The 23,391-nt window shown below is 46.1% G+C and overlaps 1 protein-coding gene across 7 annotated transcripts in view; it reads right to left on the bottom strand.

Annotated features, from left to right (window-relative positions):
- The window catches only part of CAMK2G (calcium/calmodulin dependent protein kinase II gamma), a 122,505-nt gene that overhangs the window by 62,283 nt on the left and 36,831 nt on the right, over positions 1–23,391 (bottom strand). For all 7 annotated transcript variants that reach the window (XM_064464963.1, XM_064464957.1, XM_064464958.1 and 4 more), the window contains exon 3: positions 7,646–7,705. In XM_064464963.1, the coding sequence (XP_064321033.1) occupies positions 7,646–7,705 (60 nt within the window). The remainder of the gene's footprint in view (positions 1–7,645; positions 7,706–23,391) is intronic.

Raw genomic sequence — 23,391 nt, 5'->3', positions numbered from 1 at the left:
GACAGACAAGGAACAATCCTAAGGGAGCATGAAAAGGGACACACACACTCACTGTAACCTTTTTAACACTCTGGCCCTAAAAAATAAGGTTAAAGCAGTGCCCTTTCTGCTGTACATGGTGTGAAGTCAGGGGAAATTCCCTTGTGCACAGAAATTCACAGCCTAGAAAGAAGTTGTAGGGAGAACAGTGTCTTTCCTGTTAAGAACCTGCTCCTTCTGCAGAGGTAAAAAGCAAAAGTAAAAAAGAAAACACAATATATTTTTTAAAAAAACATTTCAGTGCCACCTAAATGTTATTGTTCCTTTGATTTTGCAGTGTCTGTATTGAAAGGCTGAAGTTCAGCACATGATATGTAACATTTAGTATGCCCTACTTAAACATTGCATGAGCCAAAAGAGTGCATTAGCAGGAATATGTCCTGATAACAGTGCGGTCATGACCATCCAGAATTGTTATTAATAATTTCCGATTATCCACATACCAGATAAGCAAAGTACTTTTGGTAACAACTGGTATTATACAAGAGCTTTTTCTAAAAACTCCCAAAATAATAACAAGCCAACTTTACTGGTATCTCAGAGAAAATACACAGAGAGCACCCGCTTTATTAGAACTTCTAAAATAAAGATAGAGGCCACGACAAATTTTAAGGTCTCTCACACAGGCTCCGCAACTTCGCCGCACACACCCCCGCGGCCAGGGGCGAACCAGCCGCCGGTGCTGCAAGGCAGTGCTCCCGCCCGTGCGGGCGGGCGATCCGCCCCAGCCCCGGACTTCCACCGCTCCTTCCTCGCATTGCCCAGGACAGCCTTGCCTTGCCACCGAGGCAAGCTCTGTTCTCCTCGGCGCTCAGGAACCCCGAAGGACGCTCCTTCCGCTCCCTCAATGCTACTCTAAGTAAAGGCGGGGGCGGTGGGGCGTAGGGGAATCCTCCTCCTCTAACTTTTGCAGTACCTTTGAGCTTGAGTGCACTGAGCCTGGCCATCATCCCACTTTTTTTTTTTTAAGGGATTTCTTGCATACAGATAAATCTTGCTGCTAAATAGATGAATAATGGAATCCAAATACCTGCCTAGTACAGACCACAAAGACATACAGAATAAACATATCTCCTGGCAAGGAAGAAAATGCAATTTTTACTCCATTCCCATATTATGTGGGACTACAGTGGAACATTTTTCTTAAAACTACAGGAAAAGCTAGAGGAAGAAGAGGCAGAAAAAGAAGAAAACAAGAAGAGGTAAATAAACAATAGTTAGTGAATGAAGTAGCTGGGAGAATCAGAATGAGAAATAAGAGCTGGACTGCCTGGGGTTTTGGGGAGCCTCCTCTCAGCCAGACACGCACAGGCGCTCACCTAAATCCCAAACAGCGCAGGGACTGGAGCTAATAAATGGTAACTTGCACATCAAAGGCTCAAACTTTCCATCAGGACAGCACTCTGGCTGGTAATCTGTTTGGCAGGGGGTTTTGAGTGTTTGGTGGTTTTTTTCTGGTTTTGTTTGTTTGTTTGTTTTTTGTTTGGGTTTTTTGTTGGGTTGGTTTTTTTTTTGAGTGGTTTTGTTGTTGGTGTTGTTGTGGGTAGGGGAGAAAGAGGAGAGCAGGTTAAAGGCATACGGCCAAGAACATAATTGTCTGACCTCTTTGGAAGCACAGCAACTTGCTGTCCCTCTCAGACAGCCCCATGACACTTCCAAGGAAAAGCTGCTCAGTAACTGAGAAAGCTGTAAAGCATAACTCTTGCTACAAGGTCTCTTCTCCCCCCATCCCCACACCATGCCCTCTCTGCACCAGTTTCACCCAAGAAAAGGAGCAGTCTGCCAGCAACAGAAAAAGCAGGGCAGCAGCTTTAAACAGCGGGCCAGGCGTGGGAGCATCCCACTTGGAAATCACTGAGCTTCCACAGGACAGCAAGCGTGGCCAAACCACTGGAGAATCCCCAGCATTTTAACTATTCTTTGCACATAACATCCTTTCTGTCCCAATTGCAAAGGCAGCCTGGATGTCTGCAGCCAAATGAAAACAAGGAAATCTGCTGTTTACAGCAAAACACAGCCTACGGCTTTTTCTTGCTTGCTAAGGAACCAATTCAAATCTCCTGTTAAGGAAAAGGTGATAGGAAAACATTCCAAGTGGCAGCAGGGGGTGGAAAAGTGAGAGCCTGCTTTTCAAGAGGAGTATCTCATAATGAGGAATGTGTGAACCTTAAGTTTTGGCCGATGCTGCTAAGGCAGCAAATCCAGCATTAGGTCTGCAGGCAGGATCAATGCACCCCATTTCCCACCCAGGTTAGTTATAAGCATTGGGGGATTCTCCAGCCGGGCTGCCCACAGAAACACAGCATCCTTCTTGGTCCTTGCAGCAATCTGCACTTTGATGGTGACCATCATTTAAGGGCACACAAACCGGAGACCTTTTTTTATACACATCCATCAAAATCACTCCCATGAGACAGAGGTAGTAGGAGGACAGACCACTTGTCAAAGGAGATAAAACTGAACTGGGTCAAAATTAATTCTTCTAATTCACAGGAGATTTCGATACCATTTTCTTTCCATTTTAAGTAAGGACATGCCCAAAATTGTGGTTTATGCTGAGAGAAGCCAACAGATAGAACTTAAAATAAAAAGAATTTAAGCGCAAGTATATTTTGGAGAAAAAGTCAGAAGTAGAAAAACCTGAAAAAGCAATAATTCTGATAGATGCTGAGGACAGCATTTCACTACTGCTATAAATTCCCTCAAATAAATTAACTCTGAAGCAATTCAGCAAAGGATATGAAGGCAGAAATCAGAAATACAATTTGGCTCTGGCTCTTGGGCTACTACCAGCCTCTCTTAAAATAAGAATTTTTATTATTCCTGACCTAAGTGCATGCAGTTCTTCATAGCAAAGGCTGCCATGAGCTGGGGCGCGATAGCTGACCAGAAGTGCTTAGTTTGAACTATGAACAAAAGATATTAAAGAACTACTTTTTTACAGCTAGGTTAAAAATATCTAAGGAAGAATACAGCTCATCCAGTGACAGATCCAAAGAGGAGGCGTATATTTAGACTCGTGTAACAAAGAAAATTCAGGAGAAGGAGAAGGGTAACACCTAACAACACGGTGGACAAAATCCATTGCACAGAGCAGACTTCATGGTGCACTGAACAAGCCACAGCCCTACTCTTGGAGAATGCAGGAATGCTAGAGAAGAGTTTTCAAAACTATGAATGAGGATTTTTATCAGATTTTGCATCGTTATCACTTTGGGAGTCCTTGGACAGGAGAGGTCATGTCCAGTGCTGGGCTGAACTTCACGCCTGCACTGAACAAGCCTGCAGGAAGATACCGGGGTTGCCAACCCTGTCTCTGCTCTAGTACTTGATGGGTGGCAGGAAGCACGGGAAAAAACTGAATGCTCCACAAGAGAATCCCTGTGCAGTGAATTAATTACAGGACTTAAAAATCACTGACTGAAATTAAGTTTACAGCTAAGCAGATGACCAATGAGTTGTTCCAGCAAGCAAGAGTTGATTTTCAACGCATTGTAAGTTTAGCTCTACAACGAACAGAAGGCAATAGCCAAGTCTCTTATCTTAGCCATTGCACAAGCTTCAATGGCACGATCAGGAAAGTATCTGCAAATGAAGGATCAGGGCTATAAGCGTGCTTATAGAAACCTGCTTCTTTCCTGCAAAGCAAAGACCAAGGGAGAAGAGAGACACATCACTCTTCTATGTGTTCCCAAATACATCCATGTCAAACACCCACAAGATTTATGGATAAGTGAATCACTGGAACTGTAAGTTGTTCCGTGACTCTTGCCAACTTCCCCAGGCATTTTATCTGCTTACAGACAGTGGGGTTATAATGATGTTGCCTTCTGCCTCCCTTTAGTACTCCCATATCCTCAGTAATGGGTGCATCTTTTTTGCTTTTAGAACAGGATGGAGTGAACAGATCACTGATTGACCTCCATCCAGTTCTGCTGAATTTGGTGGGCATGACTGGCAAATGGTTCCTCTGGACCAGAATGCAAAACACTCTAGAAAGTTGTCAGGAGGGAAAAACAAACAACCACAAATTTGAAAGTTTGGGAAAGAAGTCCTTCCTCTGCTGAACTGAAGTCTGAGGTGACCAGCTATAATAGCACATTCACATGGATGGTTTGCAACGAGAACACGGTACCTACCATGAGTCGGAAATCAGAAAGTTGCCTCAGGTCAACTTTCTTCTGTCCAGACAAAAAACCTTACTACAATGCTAAGCCCTCAGAAGGATCACTCCACTGTGATTACCTTTGCCATAATGTGCATTTGAAGACAAGCAAAACACCCAATTACAGAGCAATAGCCTATAATTAGGGCTGCGATTTGATGAAGGCGTGTTAGGGTAACTCAGAAGGTGGTCATTTCACAAAGAGCAACAGCAAACGGAAATATCACCATTATTTTGTACCCAGAGTAACTGGTAGTTATCGGAGTGGCACTGTTACGGTCCGTGTGCTGCAGCCCAGAATCTCCATAGCAGAATCAACTGTCTTGCAGCAAATGAATAAGAACCACAAATTCAGCAATAGGTTTGCCTTATCCTGGGTACAGGCAGAAGGGAAGACCAGCCCAGCTCACAGTCCTGACTTTCACTCCTCTGGCCCGGACTCACCAGAATACCAAGAATTCATCCAGAACAATTTACAACACAGAATGGCAGTAACCAGGTGATAACTAACTGCTAATACACATTTCAAGGAAAAAAACCCTATTGCTACGTCAGAGCAACATGTTTCTCTTCTATGACAACACAGCAAGTCCAAGGAATACAGAAGCAGCAATGCCTGTAGCATCTGGACTTCAACAAGGCTTCTGACAGCATCTTATGTGCTATTTCCATAAGCAACTTGGAAGAAAACGCGTATTCAGGACTAGCTTACAATGGTGTATACACTCACTGAAAAACATACTCAAAATTGATCACTGTCAAACTGAAACAATGCATAATGTGAGATCTTCCAGAGAGTTTGTCCAGAGTCCAACAGTTTTCAGTAGCGTTATTAGTTGTCTACATGATGCAATATATGGCATTGTTATTAAAGGTCATGTTACTGGGGGGGGAGTTGAACCCTATTATACTATCAGAAGATAGATCAAAATAGTCTTGACAAATCTGGGGGGGGAACCCACAAAGCAGATCTCTTCCTACTTGTTTTAATAAAGACCAATGTACTGTACACTTCGGTACGAATCCTCATCTATACAAGATGGAGAAGTTATTTGCTTGCCAGAGGTTCTGCAGAAAGCAGTCTGGAGCAATAATGCATCGGAAAACAAACGTGCATCAACAATATATTTAAATGGCAAGTTTCACAGGCTGATGTACAAAACGAGAGTATCTTTGGTAGGACAGGTGAAGCAATTTCCCCCACTTGTCAGCACCGACACGGCCTTAGTTTGAATCTTATGTCCAGTTTTGGGCATCACATTTCTAGAAAGACATGAAGCAACTGGAGAGAGTCCAGGGAAGGAAAGGGGGAGGGGGGGAAAGACCAGAGGTCTAGAAAACATGACATATGAGAAAAGATTGAAAGAACTGGGTTTGTTTAGTCTGAAGAAAAAGACGACTAAAAAAAAGACATGATAACAGTCTTCAAATATGTAAAAGATTGTTACAAGAAAGAAAAACTACTTTCCACACACAATCTGGACAGAACAAGAAACAATAAGCTAAGACAGCAGCAAAGTGTATTTTTTCTAATGTCTAACTGACAGAAAAAATGAAACATTTGAGAGATTGCCACTAGGGGCTGTGGAAACATTGAAGGTTTTAAGAACAAACATTCCTGGAACGAGCCAGGTATGTAAGGTTTTAACAGGACTGCTGAATGGACCGTATAACTTCACGAGGTCTTATTCCACACACTTTGATTCTGTGTTGTAGGCATAAAACTTAATTCCTTTACTGCTATTTGTGACCACCCGTTGAGTTTAGAATGACTAGTCTCTTTATCTTAGAAGAAAAACTCTTCTTTCTAGGAATACAAAAAAATGTTCTGCAGAAAATGCAAAAACCACCGACATTCCCCCAAACTGTCTTTTCTAAACCACAATACAATAGGAGACAAGCATTGCCATTCATTACAGATGAGGAACAAGCTGTAGAATTGAACTAGGAATGTGATATGTTTCTGGTTTTGGTGTGGTTTACTTATAAAAAGTGGTTTTCCTCTTGTGTATAAGATTCACTCTGTGAGAGGCCTGGCAAGAAAAGATGTAAGAAATTATAATAAGGAGAAATGATGAAAGTGAAGGCCAAAATAAGAAGTTACATCACCTACTAAACTAAGTGCAACAAGTCTTATGGGGCAAATCAAGCTCCATAACCAGCTAATATGATTTTTAGTCATTCTGAACATTGCGAGCAATAAGTTTACCAGCCAACACCCTCATCAGCGCAAAGTACTGTAGGAGGTGGTCACTGCTCCTCTCCTCGTGCCATACCTCCACAACTACACTCAGATGCAACAAAGCTGTCTGCTGAAAAGCTGCTACTAAGGCGCTTTGCATTTTGTGAGGTCCCAAGCTTGGGGAAATCACTGCTTCATCACATACGGAATAGGCTAGAGATGCTAGTCCACAGGGTAGGCTGTAAGGCACCTTTCTCCTCCCAGGTCCTCAGAGGACAGGAGCAAGTGATTACAAAGCTGAAAGTCAGGAGACCAGACAGATGCCCTTAAAACATGATCTACGCTGACAGATAGGCCTATGCAAAAGAAAGATAATGTAATACATCACAGGTTTCCCAGACAGGGATATTAAACAGTGGTTTGTTTGAAGGTGGTGTTCGGTATTTCTTAATGTTTTCTTAACTAAATTAACCCAAATTAGACCTTAGCTAGGATCCTAGAGGCTTTATTTATTTAAAGATCCTAAAAAGGGGATTATTAAAGGTCCAAATTTTTTACTCAAAGCAACTTCCAGCTATGTGAAATTTCTCTAAAAGAAAACTTAGGACAAACTTCCATGGTGCTTTGGAACTAGATAAAATCCACGCCCTCTCTCTACAGTTCAGTAAATAATGTAGCTTTGGCTGAAATTGTGCCTTATTTTGCCTCTTTCTGTATTTCTAGACAAAACTATTCTCTTTACTCCATTTTTTTTCTGACCACTGCCAAAATGGGTAATTTTGTTTTAGTCTCTTGTTTTTAGAGCAAGCGGCCACTGTCACAAGAAGAGCTGACATACTAGCCCACCCTCCTTTAACTTTGGGCATGTCACTGAATACAGCATTTAAATCGATACATCAAAATGTGCCGAGAAGAGGAAAGAGAAGACAGGCGTGGGGAAAACAAACACAAACAGCTCGCTTCAGTTGCAGAATGTCAGACGAGCAGACAAGAGTCGTGCATCACCCAAGGAGCAGGGACAGCTGTGCATGGGTGAGCGTACAGGAACACGGCACACTTCGGTGAACATCTGGGCCAGGATGCTAAGGAATGGGACAGGGTCATAGCAGAATTCGTCAGAGGGGAACTGAGGTGATTTCAACGGGCAAGTCTGATGAGTTGCTGTGAACATTCAGAATACACCTGCTCTCTTACAGCGCACTAGATGAGACACGTTACTCCTCTCTCACCCCCATCCCTCCGAGCCCAAGGAGGTTTACCAATATTTGGATGCTTTAGAAGTCGGCAGATTCGAGCTTCACGTTCCAGTTTCTGGTGATCTGAAAGAGAATAAGAAACAAGGCGTTAAGTACCGCAACTCTGAACTAAGCTCTTGTTCATATTCAATGGATAAAGGAACACTGTGACCCAGCAGACATCGGGCTGGGAACTGCTGGAACGCGACTGTCTCCCAGCCGTTTCGGGCGAGGACTATGCGGCCAGGCTGCAGGAGGACCTCCGCTCCCGCCACAGAGCTAGCACTAAACTGATATTCCCTCCTTGGATTCAAAGTCAGTAGCAGCCGAGTCAAAGACACCGCTCTTCTGTCAGCCTCACAAATATGCAAAGCCACTTCCAGTGACATCCCTTCAGAGACTTACCCTCTTCTCCAAGGCTGGAGAGAAGGAGGAAAAGTCTCTGAAGAAATAGCCCATACAATGGGAAAAGAACTGCTTCCACTCCAGAGAAACATGGGGAAAGAAGGGCAGTAGGAGGGAGAAATACAGAGCTCCTGCTAGTGCACAGCCATCACATGAAGTAGGGAACTCTGCCAGCTCCAGTGAACTGTAAAGGTAACCATACTTCAGTACCCACGGACGGACTCACTGGTGAAGTGCTGACCGAGCACTTCGAGATCTCCAGGCGAGAAGTTCTGCCCAAATGCTAAGTATGCGTATTTCGGCCCAAAGGCAACATCAGTTCAAGCACGACTGTCATCTGGATTAAATAATAAATTATCAAGGAGAGTAAAAAATGGTTTCTCCTCCTTAGAAACGCAATGTGAGTGAGTGCAAGGAAAGGAGAGGGAGCTCGAGCAACTCTGCCCATCTCAGGCAAGAAGCAGGGGGCCTTTTAGCCACTGAGGCTCAGACAGGAGATGTTTCACTACAGCAGTGGCTGAGTCCTGAACTTGCACTATAAAGCCTCCATCCTCTCAAGCGAGATGCTCGCATTGGACAAGCACAGATTCACTGAAAGAATCCAAGGGAGGCAAATCTCTTAGGCAGCCCTGGCAGCTGCTCAACTCTGGACTTTTGGGGATGCAGATGCCTATAAAGAGGTACGAAGCAAGGACTGCCCTTCCTCCCCAGTCCAGCCAAAGGAACATAGCAAGGGGAAGCAGCAGTCCTTGCCTGCTCTTAACATTTCTTCTGTAGCAGATCTTCAGCAAGCAGACTTGAAAACACACCTTCTCTGCATCCCCTGACACACAAGTCTTCTCCACAGGAGTCAGCAGGACTCTTGGCTGGTTCGGCTACTCAGCAGATCACTAGCAGGAATGCAGCATCCTCTGATTTACAGGAAACCCACTGGAGACCCACTTCAACAAAGCCACACTGCCCGAGCAGTCTGTGCAACTCCACGGTCTCTGCACGGTCTTCCTTCCCCTTTGTAAAGGAAGGCTTTGGGCAACTCTTCTCTGCCCCATGAGCAGAAGACAGAGACCCCGCTAGATCTCGGCTCAGAATACTTTTCTCTCCCAGGCCGGGAATAGCAGCTTACAGCACTGCAGGATTTCTGTCGTCTTTCCCACTGCTGAGCTGTAGAAAATGCCCCGATTAATATTTTATAGGGCTGGGATGTGCTTACATCCTCATCTGCTACTGTTCAGGGATGAGGGAAGGTAAATTACCCCTTTCATCTCTCCTTCCTTCTCAATCCTGGAAATTGTTGTTGTTGTTGCATATATTTTACAGTTTTGTGCCAGAACCACTCTCCAATAAAGTAGCAAGCAGCAAGAAAGCCTGGAGAGCTTCCATGCTCCCAAGGCCTTGGTGCAGTGCAAGCGCTTTCTCACCTGCATTGCTGGGGAGGGGCAGGGGTGCTTTGGCTTCCCTTTTGGCAGCAGCTCTCACAAACGAAGTTTTGCAAAACACAGTGGCAAGGAAACGGACTGTGCTGCATACTCTGCACATGGGCCAGATTCTCACAGCAGGACAACAGTTTAGGATAAACTATCCACAGCCCACTTGCACGCCTGGGTCTTGCAAATTCCCCACTTATCCTCCCAGCTCTACTTGGAACTCCTACAGAAGGGGATCCTTCATCCACCCGGATCATGTTGCCCTCGTGCACAGTTACACTTGCTGAGAATCTGTTCCCAAGTACAAGGACACGGGGAAGCAGACAGCAAAAACAGCTGAGCAAAGGGGGAAGAAGAGGTAAGAGCTCACCACGTGCTACTCGGCCACCGAGTCCCGAGAGCCAAGACAGACAGCTGATAGGAGCACGGCTCAAACAAAATGACATAACCATCAAAATGCCACGGGAGATGTAAATCAAGAGCAATTGCTCCCCTGAAATCCTACACCACCGTGCAGAGGGAGGGGAGCGGGCAGGGCAGCCAGTGATCATGGGCAGCAGCCACACCAGAACTTGTGACAAGAGGTCATCACCCCACGCCCCGTCCCTGCAGCACCACACAGCCTGGCCAGGGACCAGAGGAGGAGTACGGCGCTCCAGTCACAAGGTACAGGAAACTATTTCTGGTCAGGGGGAAAGCATACCACACTCTCCTGTCGCCAAGGCAACAAAACAGGCAAACTCAAGCACAACTTGCAGAGAGCAAGCACACTCCAGCCCCGGGAGCACCAGCCAGCCGCCGCAACTGAGAGCAGCGAAAGGTCAGGCTGGGAGGGTGTCCTGCATTGGGTCCTGGAGGATCACCTGTCCCATTATAGGCAGCACCAGAACAGAGCCCAGCCTGTGACTTGAAAAGAGTCCCCCGCCCCATCCCCAAAGACAGCCCCTTTTTAAATCTTTCTCCATCACCCGGTGGCCTTCGCACAGCGCAGGGACTTGACTCCCGATCCAGGGATCAGTGGCAGAGTCGATTTGGTACTTGCGGGGAACAACCCAGTACCTAAATGCATAAGGAATAAACATGGAGCTGCAATTTTTCTACCTTTCCCTGGTCTAACAATGGTTATTCACAGAAGGAGATAGAAAAAACAAAATCCTGTGAGTCCAGGAGAGCAGTCAAAGGCTGGGCTTTAACACATCTCTTATATGGGGTCCCAGAGAACCTTAAAAATGCAAAGTATCCTTAACTGTATTAGAATAATGATGAAAAGATGACATGAGTTCAGACCCCTGCCCTACCAAGAGCTTGCAGAGCAAATCATTTCTCCTCCCTCTGCCCAAAAGATCAAACTTACTTCTGCAAACCATTTGTGGAGTGAAGGTGTTTATTCTTAACACACCGTGGAAGTACACCTCATAGCTAACAGAAACACAGCAACACATCCGACCTACCTTGCAGGATCCCAGGCCTGGGACATTATGTCTATTTCCCACCTTTCACAAACCATGAATTTCAACCAGCATATCCTTTAGAAAACACAAGGGTTCACATTCAAGACTTCAAGTGATAAATAAAGCATACACCCACAGAAGTTACTCCAAATGTTAGTTATCCTTCCTGTTAAAATTTAGCACTGCTGTTCCAAGTCTGAATTCATCTACCTCCTGCTTCCAAATATTGGATTTCATTAAGCTCTTTTCCTGCTATGTTACAGAGCTGTCTAGCCCTGAACAATAGCTGATGCTTAAAACTTAAGTACAGGATATTACAAACACTCATCTAATATTCATTTACTGTTTTCCAGCCAAAAAAAAGAGAGAACCTTGCTATTTGGACAATCCTTCTATCTACAGTCTGAAGCAATGAGTATCTACACAGACAGAAAAGTGCAGTCTACATAGCTCTTTTGTAACAAAATTTAAGATGTAGATGCTTAAGGAGACGGTGCTTAAAAACAGCAGGAGAAAACTCTCATTTTTGAGACACAAACTGAGGCATGAATATCAATTTCTCTTTAGTAGTGCTTTACATGATATGATTTCTGCATCTTGGTTCATCATGTGAGACTACATTTAACCCATTAACATTATTGCCCTGCAAATGCTGCACTAAGTGTCATTCTAGTAACGTTAATACTGTTTATTCCGAGTATACCTGATAAGAAACTGCCTATTCAGAGAACTGGGATTTCTTTGGGTCAGGTTTTGATTTGTCTAGGGATTTACTTTAATAGAAAAGAAGAACGATTGCGCTAGCGTCATTTGTGAGAGGTAAGGACCTGCAAAAACAAAACGGCTTCATTTCGTACAAACATGCAGCCCATTCACTGGGACGGGGCTGCTCGAGCACAACGGATGGACAGACGTGGCCGAGCAATCAGTAATGTCACAGCTGTAAGGATCTCTAACTGAGCAGGTTAAAGCAAAACCAACCCTGCCCGAGTACAGAAGACACCAAACCAAGACCAAATGCAAACCAAACCTAAATGCATCAAACTTCAGCAGATAAACAGGATAACGTGATGTAAAAGAAAGGTGTACCCAACAGAAATACAAAACAAAATGCAGAGCGCTTTACTTCATGAAAACCTGGCCATCTCCAGCAAGGTGGGGAATACGACTGGTTTTATACTGATGCACATTTCTTACTCTCTCATACGAAAATCCTTTCATTGCCTGACCACTTCAGTCTGTTACCCCAAAGCTGCAGTGACAGAGATGGATGAATAACTCAAGACCCAACTTCTCGGCTCCATTCTTCTCCAGGGAATCACCTCCATGCATGTAGTGGCTAGAGTAGAAAACTGGGCTGCTTTGCAGGAGATTTTCCCTCAACAGGTCTTTCTCCTCCGAGGATACCCAAGGCCCGGAGAAGGACCTTTTCAGACACGCACAGGGCACAGGACATCTACAAATCCCAGCAGTCTAGAGCTGTCAAGTGAGAACATTTACATAACAAGAAAAAAAAAAGATGAAGAAAAAGGTCACTGCGCCTAAGTCAGCCTGTTTGGAAGCTGTGCTGAGAAGGGGCTGCCAGAGGAGCACAGGGAGACCTGTCTGTGTGGAGCTGAGGTACACTTGCAAGGGGCAGGGCCTGCAGAAAGACACCTGCAACAAACCCGAAAAGGAGCTCAGTCCCAAGCAAGTGGGGTGAGGGCTGAACTTGAGCCGGGAAGCAAGAGAAGATGGTTAGGTGTCAGGTGCCGACACTGCTACCCTGCCCAGGCAGCACAGCACGAAACCCTCCCGGCTTCAGACATAGCGACGATGCCCTGACTGACTCCCGCTCCCAAGAGATGCGGCGAGGGGTTTTGTTTCAGCTGCAGGCAGCTGCCGTGCAAACACGCCTCCAGCCAGAGTCTTGCCGCAAGCTCCTCAAAGGACCAGTGGCCAGGGAGGTTGAAATAGAGGTGCCCTTTTGCTCCCCATCCCCCCACCTGCCCAAGGAACGCTGACATTTATTGCTCTAGGAACAAACGCCAGCAAAATCACACCTCTTTCAGGTAGCGCCTTCTGGCAAGCAGAAGTAGAAGACAGCATTGAAAACTAATTGAAAGAGTGGGCAAAACGGTTATTAAAATAAATCAAACCAAGACTTATCAGTGAAAGTGATTAATTTCACACCTACCAGAAAACAAGGTGGAAAAAGGTAGTTCTACCATACTTTCTTCAACAAGCACTAGAAACAGCACCATTTCGGAACAGTTCTACGTGCAAAGGCACACACCCACTGCAGCATTTGCTGGCTCGCTTTACCGAACTGCAGCTATACCCAGGTCCTGTGGCTAAACCTCACTCTTTATTTAGTACACCTGCCTTAACTAAAAAACAAAACGGGGGGGGGGGGACACGACCTTTTAGCAGCCTGAACATTTAGCTGCCCCAATGGGAAGGCAGATTCTTTCCTAAATACAGTAAAAAGAAGCAGCAACAAAACTAATGCTTAGTTGTGAATCATCTGTTTGATGAACTGTGTCATGAAGACAAGAAACCCCTGCTCCTCCCTTTATCGATACACAGTCTTCCTGCTCTCTGCCAGAATATACAACCCTGCCGCTCAATACTACAGCCCACCTGTCTTCATCCTGCACTAGGGCCACGCTCTATCGTTGCTGTTAAAGGAGGCTTGAAGCTATCATTCCTGTGGGAACACATTCTAGATTACATTTCTGAGAATGGGAAGAGTCCGGAAGAGGAATCAAACCCAAAGCAATAAATTCAGTTTGATTGCTGTCATCGTGCCAATTCCGGGAGACAGTCAATTGGTGCCAGCTGCTAAGATATCATTTGAGCTCCTTCAAGACAGAAATCGAATTTGCATCAAATACATTTTGTAGCATGAGACCAGTCTGAGCCTTCAGGTTCCTTCATGCTTTTCTTTGCTTGTTTAAATTTAAACTTCCTCTCTGAGACATTCCCAGCAAAAGAGAGCTACCTCCCTCATACCACATTTCAAGCCACAGACTTCCCCCCACATTCTCTTATTTGTCCAACAAGACTGTGCTACAGAACAGCCGAGACCTCTCAGCATTTGCAATAGGGTGGCACAGGACGGTATGCCATGCCACACCACCACTTCAAGCATGAATACCAGCAAGTCCTAGATTGCCACCATTTCACCTGCTGCAGAAGTTAGCAGAAACAAAGAGAAAATCATCCTAGGACTTAAGAATGACCAGAGGCCCCCACAGATTCAGTATATCCTTTCTGACAAGAGCTAACAGCAGATGCCTTAAGAAAAATATAAAGAAAACAAGCCTATAACAACACTTCCCAAACACTCTCCCTCCCTCCAGCTATTTCCAGCTCAGGACTTTGACGTTTCCATTTCAGTGTTTCTACATTGCCATTTCAAAGACCAGCCAAAATTAATAAACCCGTAACAGTACACTACCTCCACTGCAGGCGACATTTCTGAAAGCCAAAGTCTGTTTTCCAGCCTCCCAGTGCAGAATGACCCCAGTGGCATTACGTCCTAAGCGCGAGGGCAGAGAGGTACCCACCCATCCCCTACCAGCACCACCAGCATCCCTGCTGCAGCGACGGCACAGGAGTCACAAAGTCACCAACGGGAAGACATGGCTGGAGTGAGCAAGTGAAGATGAAACAGCAGAGCCTCGCTTTTCTCACCCCGTGAAAGCTAGAGAAGCAAGGCAGTGGTGAAATCCTCATTACCTGCCTTCAGCTACTGACAAAGGAGGCGGTTCAAGTGCCAATAAGACACAACAAACAAATACAAGACTTCTTTCAAGAAACGCTGGCAGACGTACTTTCTGACAAAGCCTTTCCTCTAGCAAAACCACTAATATTATTACCTTGTAACAGCCTTTCCCACACTCTCACAACCTCCCAGAAACAAACAACTCCACATGTAAAAGTGTAAAACTACCCCTAAAGGTACATACATACATGGATCTGAAAGACAGCCAGAAAGCCCACGCAGTCGGTAACAAGCTGCGTTTCCACACACTAGTATCTGTGAACCCCTTGGTATTACTGTACTGGAAAAACAAACCAAACAAAACAAAAGGAACAAACTACACAAACTTAGAAGAGAGTTTCCACCTTTTTGTTCAAGTGATGCAGAAATCAGACTATCAACACCACAGATTAGAAGTCAAGATTGTTTAAGTAAATGTATTTGTATCTCTGACACGCACCCTGAAGAGTGGGCAGTTCTCTTTTCCCGTATTTCACTACCTTGTACTTACTTAGCAGAGATAATCTAACTGAAGGCAGATATGAACACGTGTACCACAGCAGCAAATGGAAAGAAGGTACCAGAAGTACCCAGAAGAGATGGATCTTTTTAAAAGAGTCATAGGTGCACCTTTGCCATTGCAGTTTCTATACTCCGTGTCATTCAAAGCTGCCCCCTTTTTTTTTCTTCCAGATGCATTTTTTTTTCAGTTTATCAGCAAACAACTTGTCTTTGGGTTATCCAGCAGGTGGACCTGGAAAGGGAAGGAGAATTCCTGTCCTCTTGCTTTCAGCAGGAATGCGTACCCTGAGTATTACCTATTGTACACATTATAGAGCAAAAGAAAAGCAGCCTGATGTGCACATGAAGAGGAGAGCTTGGGCTCTCACAGAAACCAGCAACTTTCCAGGAACTTCAAGAGTCAAAGGAGGTCAAATTACTGAATCAGCACAGGCTCACAGCCACAGGTGAGAGTCATCTCGGTCAAAATTAACAATGTGAACACTTGGGGGTTAAGCGTGCTCAAGCCTGACATGCCATTCCTTGCCTACGGAGGCACAGATAAAACCAGACCGGGTGTGTTCTCTCTCTCAGAGAGAACTCCCACCATCTAGCTTCAGTTCTTGCCTACAGCAGATCCCAGGGTTTGACCGAAGCCAGCACCGCAAAGCAACACAAAATCAGAGTGCATGTGCATGCACCAGTATATAAAGGGAAGGAGCATGCAACCCCAGCCATCCACTGTAGGCATAGTCCTTGGCTTCACATTTGAGATCAACTCAGCATCTGGGCAAGGGACCTCCTTCCCAGTTTGCTACTGCATTCAGAGCAGGATTTTGTAAACCCCTTGGTGAGTCATCCCTCCACAGCATCCTCTGCCCCATCCCCACCTAACCCATCCTTCCCCACAAGCCCCTGCTCTTCAGGCTGTTTCAAAAGCTGTTCTGAGTCTTATTCAGCCAAAAGCATTGGGCCAAGCAGAGCCCAGTGGATTCAGCCTGAAGCCTCAGTGTCAGTGCAGCTACTGAAAAATGAGCCAGCAGCATGACTGCATTAGGAGGGTGGAGGTGGAGGATATCTGCCTACAGAACAACTAATACAGGCCAAAGTACCCTTCAGGCCCCGGTCAGAGCCTTCAGTAAGTTCTGACATGATGCACACGCCAACCCTCACGTACAAGCCCTGCTTCTGGTCCACATCTCCTCTCAAGGCACACCAGTTCCTCTTGCTGTCAAGTGTCTCCTCGTCTCCCTGGTCATCGTTCCCATGTTGCCAGTGGGATATACAAGGCCTGTGCCAACTCTGCTTCATTCTGTGTTTGCTTTTCCCATCAACTAGTTACTTTAGTTACTAAAAACCAATGAAGAATTTCCAAGAGCCTCTGATCTGAATTTCATTCTCCTCTTTTTTCCTGCTAGCCATCAGCTTATTTCATGCCACCACAATGGACGCAAGTCACAGAGGGAACATCCCTTCCAGGTTTGGTGGTGAACAGGTCGGAGGGTAATGCTTCACCACTGCGGTTACCTGACAAACTGTGTGCTGGCTTAACACCTACGGCCACAGAAGTCAATACCTACAGTCTGCTGCACTAATCAAGAATTCTACCAAGTGACCATTAAAACTACCCACCAATTCACCAACTCCACCTGCTCCGTTGGCCACTGCAAAGAGTGCCATTTCTTGCTTCTACAAGACTTCTTCCTTGCTCAGGGTGGGATGAAACATAAGGAAAGCCGGCACTGCAGTGGGAGGTACTGGGAACCATTCCTGCAGCAGCGCACCGTAGCTCCCCTCTGAAGCAATACATCCTCCAGCTGACAACAAGAACGCAGCCACCTTCCTCCTGACCCGAAGCAAAGGAGATCACCAACCACAAACACCGTCAGACAGACAGAAGCACAGCAAAGGGTGGGAATTCTCTCATCTCATTTTATCTGCTGTGGCCAGGAGGCCTTAACTGCACCCGCCACAGTCCTGACACAGGAAGAGTGGTGTAACTGTGCTGCCCCTAAGAATGGTGCAACTGCTGAGATGTCCAGCCTGGCAGGGCATTTGCCTGAAGGCCCCCACCAGGTCTGCGGTGGGTGAAACGGCGTGTTTTAGCTCTCCTTGGACATATTGGGTTAGTGTAATTTCAAAGCTTCAGAGAGCCTACATCCCAGAGGAAGGAAGAACTGTGGGATACAAACACAACTAGCAAAAAGAATGGTTTTCAAACCAGAAGATGCTGAGCTCCACAGCTTTGAGTGGCCAAACAACTTCCCCTTTCTTGCACCAAAACAGAGCAAAAATTAGTACAACCCTCTGTTGTGGTCGCTTCAGACCTCGTATCCTGTAAGACGACCTTCAGTTGGGAGTACTTGTCTAGCCTAACTCTCAAAACAGCTCCCCATACCACCTGCACCCCACCCCTGCACCAGAGCCCTCTGCTTCCTTCCCCCTGCCCCACATGCAGCTCCCCCCACCTCCTTCCCCTGCTAGGGCTGCGGTTCAGCACGCTCCCCTCCAGTTTGCCTCCTGCAGTTCGCGCTTTCCTCTGCAGCCCCACATCCTGCAGCACGTGTTCCCCCAAGCCCATGTTCCGCAGCACCACGTCCCCCCGCTTCCTGAGACTCAGCAGGGGGACATTCCCCTTCCCTTCCCCGGCAGGGCACAAGGCAGCCCCACTCCAGGCCTCCCATCCCTGCTTTCCCATCTGCAATGGCACCATTTTTTTTTTAAACTGCATTTTACAAGTAAATCACGTGCTGAGCTGCTAGTTTGGGTGCAGAGCCAAGAAACACTCCGGTGCGTGGGGGAAGGGAGCTGATGTATTTGTTGTTTCGTGTGACCAGCTTACCAGCAACTTCACTGAGACCAAGAGCAGACTCTCCCCCCACTCCCCTTCGTCACCACCAAGCCCTTCCCCCAGATGCTCTCGCAGCAGAGACGCAGAGCAAACGCACAACAGGAGAGCCTGGCATCTCATGTGACTACAGCCAACCTTGAAGTCGAAGAAGAGGTGAGACACCAGCCTCGCACCCCCGCTGGTATTCTGAAGGCTTACGTGCAAGGAGCTGATCTTTCCTACAAACAGCGATGGGTTGTGGAAAACTGGTGGTGGGAAAAATTAAAAAATACAGCATTAAAGATAGGACAGAGAGGAGGAGGGTGCTCTGCCGCTCCGCAGGTGTTGGGGTGGTTCCTCCTACCCCGCTGGAAGCATGAGAGCCCCAAGAAATGGTGCAGTGCAAACAAGGTCTGACGTCCTGACATGGCAACTCGAGAGCCCACCCGCACCTCTGAGCACGAGGTCTGGGGCAGCGCTGCAGACCGCATGCTGTGCTCTCCCCGGCACGGAAAGGTGGAAGTTGTGGGTTAAGGGATTGAGAGGCAGGAGGCTGCAGTTACGGTACTAACTTCCACTCACACGTAACTGCATTTTTTTTGGTTAGAAAGCTGGGGAGGGGGAAGTGTTTCATGTCTCAGAGGCTGGCTATAGAAGGTCTGTTTAAATAAACAGCATCCCAACATGCTTCCACAGAGATTAAGGAGGAACAAGTGATTTTTTGAAATAAACATACAGTCTACATTCTAGAGGGCTTCCACACACTGCTTGCAACGAGATGGGCAGGACAATATGCGCAGCAGTGTCCCTCAGCTCACACAGAGCTATGCAATAATGTATTTCTTAGGTGCCCGTTGCACAGCTCCCTTTAATTGTCCCCAAACCTGCAGACCACAAGCAGAGATTCTGGGAAAATAGAAATTCTGGCAAATTTCTAGAAAACAGACACTGAAATGGGGAAAAGAAAAATTATGTCAGAAAACAAACAAAAGATTCCCATAGAAAAACAACTACTTCCATAGCATCTTTAATCAGAGAATCTCTGTGTCTAAAACTTAATATGCAGCCTGAAAACCCCTGAAGCATGAGGATTTCCCCCCCCATCTTTAAAGAGATGGAGGAGAAAAGCAGAGGTACTGAAACCAGAGACCATGTCAGTGACAAATCTTTGAAGAAACTCAGATCTTTGTAATTTAAGCCTCTCACTAGCACGTTTTTCATCCTTCTGCAGAAAGATAAATGAAGATAGGAACAATGCAGTTCAAACCTAATGGATTTTGAGTGTCTGAAAGCAAAAACTGACAGGGGCAGCATTAGCATTGCTGTGATACATCATATCTCACTCTGGGAAGCATGAAATCCTACCTCAATGCCATACTAGGATGTAATGGATTTTTATTATAAGGTCCAATGCTCATAAGTGGAAAAAAAAAAATTAAAACTTTTTAAAAAACACTTTCAGCCTGTTAGGGTGGAACTGCCACCCGACAAAGCCTGCACTGCGCTTGACAAGAGTGCAGCCTGAAAACAGCTTCTTTCATGTGGAAGCTCCAGATCTGGCCTGTCTGGTGAGCACAGCAGCTTGAAAGTAGTCACCCTGCCCCATCACAATGCCTGCTTTCAGACTTCCCGCGAAAGGGGCACTTGACTTGCATCTTTTCCAAAAAAGCAGCTGTTATGCCACAGTTCTGATTTATTCTCTGGCTAAGTTTGTTTCTTGTTTTGATGAATGTTTAATACTCCTGGCGAGATCAGTTTAGATCTTGTTTGCCTGGGGGCATTTAATGCTACTACATTACCATATTACTGATTCCAAGGCCATCTACAGCTTTTTCCCCCCACATACAAGTCTTTTACTATTGTTTCAATCTAAATTATCCGGTGCATTTTGGCATTGAATTCCACAGCACCATATCAAGATGACAGAGTTACTGAATCTCAAGAGATGGCCGGATTCACTGATTAGCAGAAAATGTACCCAGAACAGCCATCCTCAGTGATTAAGTCCACCCCATATACTGACTGACAAAGAAAGACTGGGGACAAGGGATAGGAACTGCAGCTCTCAGGTATCTCAATGCACGCAGATCTGCAAATTGCTGCCTATCCCAAGCAAAAAATTATAGGGGAAAGGGAGGCGTGTCAGAAGGAGAAAGAAGATGCATTGAAACAGTTATTAAAGCACTAACACCGGTATCTACAAAGCAATCTCCGTCAAGATTGGGATTTAATGGGGTGGCAGTTAAGTCAAGCCAGCATGTCTTAAGACTAAACCCTCCTTTTTCTACAGAACACACAAATGAGGAACAGTGGCAGAGAAAGCTTCTGCCACACTACCCACCAGACAACTCTGACCTAGAAGGAGCACTTCCACCCTGCAAACATTTCTTTGACCCACACAAGCTGAATTAAAAAAAAAAAAAGCCACCATTCCCAGCAGACAGCATGGTAAAAAAATAAGTCTCCTTATGCTTCCTTTTTTGCCATCTCTACCTGGACAGCTGGTCCAGCCAGATGAGACTCGGGACCCAGCTCATCCTGTCACCAGAACTGCTCTCCATTTCAAGGTGAATGGTAGCAAAAGTGATCCCTGCCTCTTCCTCAGCCTCTCTCCTCCTCTTCAGTTCTTCTGTCGAGCAGCGTAGTCCTTCAGCACAGCAGGCAGAGGACAACCACAGACGTCTGAATACAGTATACTGTGAAGAAAGCACTGCAGCCCCAGCACAGAAATACACAGCTCACACAGCTCACCTGAAAGGTGAGGAACATGGGAAAACAGAAGTACAGCCCTTTACCTACCAAAACCAAACCAAAACTAAACTAATCTATGCCGTAGTACCAGTCTCTGCAGCAAAAAGAGGTTCCCAGGTCCCACGACCCAGCAGGGGAGGGGGGCCACAGCAGGGCAGGCAGCACTGTTCAGGGCTTAGGGACAGCGAGTCACCCAAGCTGCTTATATCCGACACAGCCAGGATCTGAAGTGACAGCAGCCAGCGGGCAGCAGGGCCTAGAAAGCGTGTGCTCCAGGCCCTAGTAAATGCAAGCATAAAATGTGCTTCTAAAAGAAAAACATTAACAGCACTTGTAGCCAGGAACACAGACGGGAGACAAAGATGACTAAAGAAGTGTCCAGAGGGAAGCCAAAGCCACAAGAAAAAGTAGGGAGCATGGGAAGGACAGAGTACCCACCAAAAAGAGAAGCACAAGGAAAAATGGGATCACATGAAAAGAGAAAGCCCAGCTCAGAGATGAGACTTGTTAGCCTTGGTGAAAGGGAGCGAAGGACAGCACGGTGGCTGCCCAGGGCAGGCTGTTCTCCCTCATGGGCCATAACCCTCTGCAGCAGCCTGGAGCATGACTGATCATGTCACCCACAGTTCAACAGAAAGTAAGCCTGGTAACCCAATGAGCTTATCAACTGTTGTGATCATGAAGTAATCAGTTTTCTGTTTTACAATTACTTAAAGAATTTTCTGTACTTCATTGTCCCCACATTCCTTCTTCCACCATGCCATGAAATGTGTTTCTCTGTTCAGCTGGAGCAAAGCCACCACAGCTGAGGTGGCACCCAGGGAGGGCATTCAGCCTAGCAACATCAGCCACCATCCAGAACAGCGACCACGCTGCTGGCTGATCAGCTTAGGAAGTTTCTGCCTCCGGCCCATCTGCTTGTTCTCACCTCCTCAGCCGAGTCAAGTGCCAGATTAGCTGTTTGGGTGGCAGCCCTACGAGCAGGGAAGGAGAAGACAGGCAGAAAAGGCAATTTTCTCTGAAGCCACATTGAGCTTCCAAGGCAGTTGATAAAATTAACAACCTTAACAGAAACTGCCCACTGCGAACAGCAACCAAATAAAGCTGCGAGTTCCCAAATGGCTGATGACCAAGCCACAGCTGTGACGGGGGGGAGGAGAGGGGGAGAGCATGCATGAATCCTTGAGTGAGTCACTCGCTCCCTGCATCCCTGCTGGCCTAGATAAATGCTGCTGCCAGTCGATGATGGGTGCCGCAAACCGACTCTTAAGCCCACAGCATCCCTGCTGCTCATCTCCTGGCGGGCACAGAGCCTGCGCTGAGCAATGCAATCTCTGGGCATGTGTGCAAGCAAGAGAGGTAGTCACAATGGCCATCAGGTCTCCAAGGTTCCTGTACGGCTCTGATAGACTTTTGTATCTCTTCTTGTCCTTGCTTCTGTCTTCAGCAGTCCCCCCTCAAGGGCTGGGATCTCAGGCAGGTGAGGATGCAATATAAAGCTCCCCCTTTTAGATGAGAAAAAGATTGAAAAAAAGAAAGTGAAAACAAATAGGTAATAAAATAAAAGTAGCGATGAAGACACTGTGGAGGAAGTTGCTCCTTGTCCCTGCACTGGCATTGGTTTGTTTACAGTGCTGGCTGCTCACTTGTACCGTCTGAGCAACAGGTTCTGATGGATCACATCAGGACTGCCTTACCTCAACGCTGAGGTTCAGGAAGATGGCAGCAGTAAGCCTAAGTACCCAAAGCACAAAATGCATTGGAATTAAGAGCGAATCATATCAAGTCTAAATTGCATGTGTAACGCCTCCCCTGTAATGCGCCACGGACAGGGAACTGGTTTAAAACCAACACTGCAGCTAGTTAGATGTCTACAACACAAAAGAAAGCCTCAAGTGCTGTAATACTGAGGCACCACAGCTGCAAATCCTGCAGTAAAGTCATTCAGTGTTTTAAGAATGGAGGGCTTTAAGTCAGTCCTGTAATGCCTAATGCAATCCCTACGGGAGAGCTATCCTCACCCATTGAGTATGTGACAGATTTCTTTCCCCCACTTTGATAAGTGTACAAACACACCAGAAGGAATGGGGAGCGAAAACGAAAAGAACCTTGAAGGACAGAGAGTGCCTCCATTTTCTGCTTCTGCAATACTGGCATACACGCTGGATGCTGAGGCTTTCAGCAACAGAAGCTGGCTAGCTGATAGCCGCAGCAAGAAGAAAGGGTCACGCCACAAACTCGAAGTTTCAGGCTAATGATGTGAAATTTTGCAATTTGTAAATTTCATCTTCCATGTCACACAGCTCTGGTAACTTCCCCCACGACTCTTGGTTGTGAAATGACAAAACACACAGAACCCTGCGTGAAACATGGTTATTCTCACAGCTGTAATTGCCTAGGATAGCACTGGCTTCTACTCCAAACCGTTTATCATAAGTAATTCAGGGAACGCAAAGAAAAGAACAGCTTCTCCTTTGTCTAATCCATTTATTCCTCTGGCCTGAACACATATCTTACAGTGGTTTTCCCACTCCCTATGACAAAAAAACCTGCAAAGCTTCCTCGTCTGTAACTTTTAAGACATGAGATAGAAGGATTACAATGTTGTCACACATGGTTAAAAGCAGGGAACATGCACAGAAGAGGGAGCAGCACAAGCC

Source organism: Phalacrocorax carbo, chromosome 13 (genome assembly GCF_963921805.1).
Source record: "Phalacrocorax carbo chromosome 13, bPhaCar2.1, whole genome shotgun sequence".
Taxonomy (NCBI): Eukaryota; Metazoa; Chordata; class Aves; order Suliformes; family Phalacrocoracidae; genus Phalacrocorax; species Phalacrocorax carbo.
Note: the sequence above shows the minus strand (reverse complement) of the source record. Positions and strands in the feature narration are given on the sequence as shown.